At 27.1% G+C, this 10546-nt stretch overlaps 2 protein-coding genes across 2 annotated transcripts; both read right to left on the bottom strand.

Moving 5' to 3' along the window:
• Window positions 1-652: 652 nt before the first annotated feature.
• On the bottom strand, window positions 653-1295 carry LOC105637242 (dirigent protein 22). The gene has a single exon (XM_012220652.4). The coding sequence runs from the start codon at window positions 1237-1239 to the stop codon at window positions 676-678; it is 564 nt and encodes a 187-aa protein (XP_012076042.1). The 5' UTR covers window positions 1240-1295; the 3' UTR covers window positions 653-675.
• A 6218-nt stretch (window positions 1296-7513) lies between these two features.
• On the bottom strand, window positions 7514-8116 carry LOC105637243 (dirigent protein 22). The gene has a single exon (XM_012220653.4). The coding sequence runs from the start codon at window positions 8114-8116 to the stop codon at window positions 7553-7555; it is 564 nt and encodes a 187-aa protein (XP_012076043.1). The 3' UTR covers window positions 7514-7552.
• Between the last annotated feature and the right edge of the window lie 2430 nt (window positions 8117-10546).

Below are 10546 nucleotides of genomic sequence, written 5' to 3'. Positions count from 1 at the left end.
TAATGAAAATAACATTAATTTAAAAGGATAAAATAGTAAATAAATAATGAAAATGGCATTAATTTAATATTTAAGGTCAAACTAATATTTTTCTAAAATAAAATTTTAAAATATGACATTTATTATAATATCTCTTGTTGTTATCGATATGGGAGATGGCTTAAAGTTAGGGCTCAACACTTAAAGCCCAATCGCATGCTTTGCATTGGCCTTACACATTTTTCACTTTTCACCCATTTATACATTTTGGCATGCTTAGGGGAAAAAAAAAAAAAGGAATAAAAGCCCCTCATATTCCTTCACTTTCTCTGATTTGCTAACCTACCAAACACTCACCAGAATAATAGATTCATTTTTTCCTGCAAAAAACTTCAATTTTAAAGGATGATATCAATTATCAACCTCTTAAAGTCAAGATCAAAGCTTGAAACAAGCGAGAGGGAGCATAAGCCATATGGCTATTAGTGAATTTTCATTGGTTAATGAAAGGTATATTCTTTACTCTTTTTGTGTTAATTTATGATGAGATAATAATATGCAAATGCCTTGATCGATGTGATTGATCCTCAATAAATTAGGAAAAGAATTAAATACACAAACTATCTCTTTATGATAATAGTAAAAGCAACACATAAATTAAATGCACAGTAACTAGTGGAAAATATATGTATAATATCAATAATGGGAGACATAAACATTATACTCCACGATAGCATTTAGGGTTTTGAGATTTACGGTATGAGTTCTTGCTTGAGCATAGCCACGTGCGAATCGGAACACCCTACTCCCACCAACAATGGGCATTTCCCTAACCTCGGAAAAAATAGCATTATGTCCTAAAAGACTAAGTGTGCTCCCATTATATTTTCCTTCCAAGAATACAAAATTGAGAATCATCAAAAACCCTATTTCACTTTTAGATGCTGAAGCATACATCCCTTGTGCTCTTCCTACAAGCTTTGAATTGATATTGGGCTCCGTTGTCAAAGGATCATCCACCATGAACAACGTTCCAAAACCCGTTGAAGAGTTAATAGCTGGTCTAATGATAGGAACTGCAGTAGGGTTTTTACTTGTGATTGTGTCATGAAAGAAGAAGTGAAGGTGAGTCAATTTCTCTTTTTTAAAGCCTAGAGTCTTTGGAGATAAATTTCTCGAGAAACTATGAGATCTCGTGGTGGTAGGATTCAAAAGGATTACAAACATGGTGGAAAACAGAAAGTTTAGTGTTTTGGCCATGGTGAGGAATTTTAGAAGGTGAAAGAAGATATGGAAGGTCTAAATTGATGGCTACCCTTTTCAGAACTATGTATATATACTTATATATATGTATCACCAAATTTAAATTGTTTTATAATTTGTATTTTTTATTGAATTATTTAAATAAAGTATATGAAAACAAAAAGGGGGAAGTAAAATGTAATGCACGATATGTTTTAAAAAGGGGTTGTTAAGATTTGAAATTTTGATTTGTAGATATTATTTTATCTGAAACTATATATTAATTAGTCTAATATGATCATATAAAGAAAATGAATGTTAAACATGTGATGAGCTGGCATATGCCATTTTTAATTCCCTGCGTGATTTTTATGATTGCATTATATTAAGCTTTGAGTTTGAATTCACCAATTAACTTTAAAGGGTGATTAGCTGCATGTCTTTAATTGATTCATTTTGTGATTTTAAAATAATAGCATTGCTTGTAAATAACGTTTCCTGTTTCCAAATATTAAAGATTGGTTTTTTTCGTTAAATAACTTCCTTGAAATAATTTTTAGATATTTTTAATTTTTGATCTGAAAGAAAATTATTTCTTCATCAAAAAGAAAATGATTTTCCTATTTAAAAGAGAAAACATTTTTTTAAAAAATACACATTTATATTAATTCTTTTTTTAGAAAAAATCAAACTAGAAATTTTATTAAGATAAAATTGTATATAGATATGATCCAGATCAATTTATTTTTATATTTTTGTATAGAAATTCTAATAATAAACCACATAATCTTCATTTGAAGTATCTAATCGAATTGACTGAGCATAATATTTGTGCTACAGGCGATCGCTTGCTCCATTTGGTGGTTAATCATGGTCACTCTTCGACTCCATGGTCTTTTTACAAATGCGATCTAATGACCTTCAAATTTCTTCCTTCTATTAAAAGGGAGATCTGTACTTTTTGCATAATTGTCCAAATAACAAAATACCCTAGATAAAATTATCATAATGTTGACAACAATAACTCAGAACTAAATTCTGAAAATAAAATCACAATATATGGGCACAATAGTTCGGCAATAAACGAGATAAAATTTATAAATACATATAAAGTTAAATTGTATGTAATTTTTGCATTATTTTATTTTATTATATTAAACACTTTTATTAATTATAAAATAACTACTTAAAAATCTTCTATTATAACATTAGCAGTAAAATCATCTATGATTGAATTAATCATTTAATTTTTTTTTAACTCAAACTTATATAAATGAATTTTGTTTTATTATAATTGATGAACATAGTAATTTATTTATCTTTTTTTTATGAAAATAATTTAGTAAGATTCTAGAAAATCCTAATTGATTCTGGATCCAACCCATTCGGTCCTGTTTCATAGACCTGAACTCTTGCATTCCCTCTCAAAAAAAATGGGATGAGATGGGGTGGGATTGAGACTCTATTTTTTACATTCCGATCTTTTGGGATGAAACTCGGAATTAATGAATTTACGTCCCAACCTGACCATGCACACCCCTAGTCACCACCAATGAAAAAAGAAAAAATAAAATTTTTAGGTTATGAGAAAAAGAGAGACAACTTATTAGGGTTTAATATTTCCAATTTTTTATTAATTCATTGATCATTAATAATTACTATTATTGATCACAGCAAAGTACCATCGATGGCCGATAACTATTACCACTCACCAGCCACCACCACAGTCACTAATACTTACTATTATTTGACATTTTTATGTCTTTTTTTTATACTTAACAGTAAAATTTTAAAATATGCAAATTCTTTAATTATATATATTTTTAAAAATTATAAAGTAAGTTGTTGGTAAAACACTTTTTTAAAAAATAATTTTTAAAATGTATTATTTTCTGGAAACAAATACAACTAATAAAGGTTGCTTTTTATTTAAGGCTTTACTTTCAGCATTTTAAGTTACTGATATTGTGCATTATTATTTAATACAAGTTTAATTGCTTCATAAGAGTAAGACAAGGTTGGCTTAATATTTTTTTGGCTCCAACTAAAAAAATGAACCTATAAGAACTGTGACTAAGCCCCAAGTTGAATTAGGCGGTTCTGTTAATAGGCTTTGGATACCGGTGATTTATATGAAAATAAAAATATATATATGTTTTACTCTTTTTATAAAATTTAGTATCATTAAGTGGTGTTTTTTATATCCATAGCTATAATTTATTTTAAAACTTTTAATTCCGAAAATAAATCTAAACCATCATGTCTTAAATACTTACTGAATTTAGTTTCTATTAACTAATTTAAAAAAAATAATTGGGATTTTAGGAAGAAATTAAAGAAAATTGAATGTAGAATGAGAGAGAGAGAAAGAATTATAAAATTAGGGGGATTTTGTTTCAATTCAGATTTATAATAAATCCAGACTTTTAGTCGAGCCCATTGGTTGACTAACTGAACCGATCGGATTTGAACATAAACAGATCAAAGTCAGGCGGATTTAGCTCTGATTCAAACAGATTTTTTTTAGTTGGTAAAATATATATTTGTAAAATGCTTTTGGTAAGTATTAACCCGTAACCTAACATTAAATTACCAAAATATTAACCATGAAGCCATATATATTGTTATGTTAAATCTCGTACATAAATTATTTTTTTTCAATATAATACAATGGTTACATTTTCTCTCAAATATTATATTATTTCTTTATTTAAAATTTTATGTTGGTAATAAAAATTATAATTATAATTTATTTAATAAATTTCTTTTTTTATTATAGAATTTTATTTTCTCAGACTAAATACTTTGCTCTTAAAATTATTTAATCCAATAGTACTCTTATTTATCTTTATAATTTTTAAATATATTAAATATGAAATTTATTGAAAATAACTCCAATATTATTAGCAGAGAATTATTATTATTATTATTATTCAAAATTTTTAAATATAATTTTATATAAAATATTATAACATATATAATATTCATTTACAATTGTTGGGTAAAACTATTATTTTTTGAAATTTAATTAATTACAATTTTTTATTTTTTATTTTAATTCAAACATGATTTTTACTAAAAATTATTAATTTAAAATTATTTGATATAACATTTAATATATATTTAATCAAATACCGGTTGATTATTTAATTCTTAACTCTGTGTATGTGTCGGTACAAATGTTCAAAGTATGAAAAGTTTTTAAAAAGGATTTTTACGGTTGAAAATTTTAGTTTGAGATACGTATTATAAAATAATAGCATTGCTGGTTAAGAATGTTGAATTAGTTAAGCTATCAATTTCTACAAGTCAATGAATGTAATTAGATTATTAGATCAACAAATCATTTTTCAAATATCTGTCTCTAGCAATTGAAACTATAAGGGAAAATGATTATGAAATAATGTTTATAATATTAGATGATTATGAATGTAATTAATTGATTAAATTTATCATATGCCATTCGATAATCAAGTCAAGGTTCTCATTTGACTTCTTGAAAAAGGCTTTGAATCGTGAGATTCTATTTGCTGAGATCGGGGTAATCTTTGGATTTTTACTCATTATATTTATTCATTGTACAAGTGATGATACAACGGGTTTTTACTCAAGGAATCTTTGGACTGCCCTGCCAACGGAGATCTGCTTGTCTTGTGGCCCTAACTGGAACAGAAAAGTCAGTTAAAAGAAAGGATGCCGGTTGATAGTTTAGCCTATACAGAACAGAGATGGGTAAAAGAAAGGATGCCGGTTGATAGTTTAGCTTATCGTGATTGATTCAAATAATATTAGACTCTGAAATGTATTATTTAGTTAATTTATAATAATTAATATTTCGTGAAATATCCATATGAAGTATTATTAATTTAATTATCTGGTAACTCGATTTTTTTTTTTTTTTTTTTGAGTATTAAGGAGGGAGATTCGTACTTAGGATTATTGTCAGGTTACACATGTACATACCATTAAATTATGCTTTAATGTGCGGTAACTCAATTTAAAGTTGAGCTATATTTTTTGTTTAGTAACCATAATAGTAATAAATAAATGAAAAAAATAAACAGTGATGAACACTTACGTTACTAAAAAATGAGTATGTCTTTGTGACATAATTCAAGTACGGTAAGAACAACATATGGGAAAGTGAACTATTTAATTGCACACCAAAATATAATATAGTATTAAGTGCATTTATGATCTGACAATAAATTTAAGTTTGAATTTCCATCTCAATACTAAAAAAAAAAAAAACAATCTTAAGTAAAGATAAGATTAAGTCTTACTCTTGTGTTTTATTTTATTTTTCGCTTATTCAATTCACTATAGCTTATTTTTTGTTAACCATATAAATTAATTAAGGAAAAATTATAATTTTATTTCTATCCCAATACTCAAAAAAAAAAAAAAATCAAATAAAGATAATTAAGATTAAGCCTTACTCTTGTGTTTTATTTTGTTTGTCTCTTATTCAATTCTATAGTTGATTTTTTGTAAACCATATAATTAATTAAGGAAATTTTATAATTTTGTTTCTATATTTTATCAAAAAATAATTCTTTAGCTTTAAATTTTCAGAAACTTACTATTTTACCCTTGTATGTTGCTGTATTAGTTTGTCCTTTCATCAATTTTGTTTAACTTTATTAAGTCAAAAAAAAAAATTTTTGTTTACCTTTATCATTAAAACCTAAAAAAAAAAAAAGATAAAAATACCCATTGTTATTTTAAACCCAAATTGAGTTTCAATACCGCCATTTCTAAGTTACCGATGGCAACAAAGAGGAAGGAAGATGGAGATTTCATAGAGATAAAGCCATAGTCATGGCCAGGAGATCCTTCAAGTTGGAAGACCCTTCTGGGTTCTCTCTCTATCTTTTTATTTTTCGTAGTTGTGTCAAAATATCTCTATTTCTATTTACAATTATCTCTCATTATTTTTTGATTTCATTTGTATTTAATGTTGGATCGTATGATCTGAGTTAATTTGTTATTTTTGATAAAAATTGTTTTTTTTTAGAAATCTCCATCGAAGCGCTTCACTCTTTACTCTTACGAGTATGATGCAGCCCGGATAAAAATAGGTTCGGTCTAATAGGCGGAGGACATTTGTGGTATAAATTAAAAATAATATTACTTTTTTAGATCAATAGCATGTAGTATTATAGTTTTGTCACTGTTTTAGTACGAATTGTGTTTTGATATTCTAGTTAAAGAAAATACTAACAGAGTTGACTTTGATGGGTCTCTGCCTCTGTTAGCAAGAAAGAAGCGTTTTTAAAGTTTTTTTTTTTTTTTTTTTTAATATTCATTTGTTGGGTGCTTTAATTACTATTTTCAAATTTATGATTATAACATTGAGTAAAATATATTTTAATTTTGCCATCCATAATTGAGTAACATTATTTTTTATTCCCCTAATTATTTGGGTTGGGTCCGCTAATAGTTTGTCTTAAATTTAAATGAATGTATGAAAGACCTTTTGATTCGGATTTAACTTTTTTTTAATAAAATAATTTTTTTCTGAATTTGAAAATAATAAAAATTAATGCATTTTGCGGGAAAAAAAAGAGTCAAAACTGGTTCATAATTATGTAACATCCCGAAATGGTTTTTTTTTTTTTTCATTTGTTTGAAATCTAAAAGATTATTTTCCCAAAATTTTAAAAAAGAAAATATAGCATTTGCCTAAACATAATTAGATGTGAGCAAATGACATATTCATAATTTTGCAAAGCAGCCAAATGTAATACTAATTTATTATTTTATAGCAGGTCACCTAACATGCTATTAACTAAAACACCACAATTAATTAAATTGTTGGTGAAATCATAGTTATACAATAATAATAATAATAATTTGTTGGAATCCGTCTTCTAAAAACCAAACGATCACAACAAAACATTCTAATATTACAAAATATAAAAAATAAAAAATTAGAGAAGCAAACTAACTTGGGATAATTGATTAAAAAAATTATAACAAAACACTCTAATATTACAAAATATAAAAAATAAAAAATTACAGGAAACAAACTAACGTGGGAGAATTGATTTCTTTTAATAGAAAAATTTCAGTGTATGAAAGGCACTATTTTCTTGAGTCCGAATTCAATAGCCTGGAGATATATGCGGGTGATTAATGCAAAAAAGATGTTATTTATTTATTTATTTTCACATTTATAACTAAATTCATATAAATGAGGAAAAATTATGTTTTCTTTTATTAACTGGCTCACTAGCCAAGGTTTATTAGACAACTAAACAAAGCAACAAACATTTTATTTTTAGTAAAAACAACACACAAATTAACTACTTAAACATTAAAAAAAATATCAATAATGAGAAACATAAACATCATATTCCACGACAGCAGTTAGGGTTTTAGGGTCAAAGACATGTGTTCTTGCTTGAGCATAACCACGAGCGAAGCGGAAAACCCTACTTCCACCAACGATAGGCATCTCTCTTACACCGGAAAGAATAGCGTTATGGCCTAAAAGACTAAGTGTGCTCCCATTATATTTTCCTTCCAAGAATACAAAATTGAAAATCATTAAAAATCCTATCTCACTTTGTGAAGCTGAAGCATATATCCCTTGTGCTTTTCCTACAAGCTTTGAATTGATATCAGGCTCCATTGTCTGTGGATCATCCGCCATGAACACCCCCCCGAAATCTATTGATGAGTTAACGGCTGCTTTAGTGATCAGAATTGCGGTAGGATTTTTGCTTTTGATTATGTCGTGAAAATAGAAGTGGAGGTGGGTGAATTTCTCTTTTTTTAAGCCTAGTGTCTCTTGTGATAAATTTCTCGAAAAGCTATGAGCTTTTATGGTGGTGAGGGTTAAGAGAAGTATAAATATGTTGGAAATTAGAAAATTTTGGGTTTTGGCCATGGTGAGAAATTTTAGAGGATGAAAGAAAGATGTGGAAGGTCTTAATTAATGGATTGTCTTCTTAATAACTATATGCGTGTATATATAGTTGAATGTATCACTAAATTTTTTTTTTTTTTTAATTTTGGATGTAGGGTCTTGTCTATGTGATATAATTTGTATTGTGTTGAAAATACCTACGTGTGAACAATATAAAAATATGAATTACTATTTGGTCCCTGAATTATAGCAACTCAGCATATTTATTTTTAAAAAATAATTTAATAGTCCCATTATTTTACTATATATAAAGACTAAATAGTAACTTGCATTAAGTAATGAAATTTTAAACCTATATATTTAGTGAAAATTTTAATAAAATAAGGTATAATTATTTGATGAAGTTAAAATAGAAGGAATATTGAATTAATTTTTGAAAACATACAACATATAATAATATTGGAATATAATAATAAGGTCAGAAGTTGTCTGTACCTTAGTACGAACGTTCTTAAAAATGATTTTTAAGATTTAAAAAATTTTAGTCAGAGACAAATATTTTAAAATAATAGCATTGGTTGTTAAGAACGCTGGACCCGTTATTGACAGTGATTTTTCGCAAGTGTACGAATTCGCTGTAAGTAATATAGAGTGAGTAGAATATCGTATCCACAGGGATTGTATACCAAGTACCAAAATTATATTATCCTATTATTATTTAAACGATAGATGAGGAAATTGTTTATAAAAATTAAATTCAACAAGTAAAAATAAGAAGTTAAGCAAGCAATTATTGATTAAAGAAATCAAGGAATTGAAACTACTAGGGGTTTTGATTTCACTTAATTCTATCCAATTTATTTCATTAGTTCATTAATCAATTTAATTATTCAAGTAGGGGAAACAACCCAAAAATCACTAACAAGCTCTTCCGATGTATTGTTAGCTATTTTAACTCGGTCTAATTACCTATCTTCCAATAGCGCAATCAAACATGAATTAAATCATTAAGTTTTATGGTTTGTTTGGTGAATTCATAACCTAAGGTCATTAACTTATGAAAACCCCCCATGAGTCAAACCGTATAGCTTCCGCATCAAGTTATTATTCTCATGTGTTTTATTAACCTTTTCATATCAAAGATCCTTCTTCCGATAGTGATAATTGAAATAAATCAATCTAGGGGAAAATTCTGCCTAGAAGTATTAAGTTCATTAATAAATCATAACTTGAATAAGGAAAAATAAATCTAATTACATAAATTGGAAAAGAGATTAAGCTACATCAAACCCCTAGTATAAGAGTTTAGTTACACATAGTACTTAAATAAAACTCAACAATACTTGATAAATATTCCATAATCAATAAGGATAATGAAAGAAATAAACAAGATTAAGAATTTAGAAATAAGAACTTGTTAACAATTGACTCCAAATGGCTTCCTTGAATCTTGGCACAACTCTTGAATACTTGAAATTTTGAAGAGAGAAAATTATGTACAAGAATAATAGAATGAGAGATGATCCCCTTACAATGAATTCCTCCTCTCTTTATATAGACTTCATGAGAGAGAAATCCCACATTCTTTAGAGAATAATTCTCCTTGTTTGAAGGGAATAAATTCTCCTTGTTTTAAGGGAATAAATTCTCCTTGTTTTAAGGGAATAAAGTTCTCCTTGTTTTAAGGGAATAAAATTCTCCATTAGACTTTAAATTTCTCTCAATCACGGTCCGGGCGTGCTAGAGTCTGTGTCTTCACTTGATTTTCCTTAAATCCAGCACGGGTGTGCTAAATAGCACCGGCAAGGCATGAGTGTGTTGCTTTATTTTACTCTTCTCTGTGCCAAAACCCTACAAATTTCCTTAAGATTAAGTGCATCATGATTCAAGGGAGCTTTGAACAAAAACATAAATAAAAATTAATTAAAGTAATTAAAAATACTACAAATCCTAATAAAAACTATATTAAAAATATTATAAAAATAACACCTATCAGTTATGCTATCAATTTCTATTAGTCAATGAATGTAATTAGATGATTAGTTCAACATATCGTTTTGTCAAATATCTGTATTACAAAAAATTATTATTGCTAGTGTAGAAGATGTGCAATTTTATCAAAATTCAAAACTATAGAGATACAACGATCTTAGGCTAACTTCGAAATGTTACAATTTCTTTTTGGTAAAGTATAAGATTATATTTATGCATTTAGCCATGATTAAGTTCTTCAATATTTAATCATAACCTTAAGTTTATTAATTTACATTTCATCCATATTTCCAATTTTTGTTTTGATTTTGGCACCCAAATATTAGTCCCTACATTCCTCGGAATAATAATAAAATATTTCAAGATGAGTTCTAATCCAGTGGCACGTCTGTGAGTATACTTCTTTTTTAGTATTAAAAAAAGAGATTCGAATCTAGATCTATTGTTGGATCATATATG

The sequence above is a fragment of the Jatropha curcas genome, chromosome 2, assembly GCF_041381405.1.
Source record: "Jatropha curcas cultivar XTBG-Jc1 chromosome 2, XTBG_Jcur_1.0, whole genome shotgun sequence".
Lineage (NCBI taxonomy): Eukaryota > Viridiplantae > Streptophyta > Magnoliopsida > Malpighiales > Euphorbiaceae > Jatropha > Jatropha curcas.
Note: the sequence above shows the minus strand (reverse complement) of the source record. Positions and strands in the feature narration are given on the sequence as shown.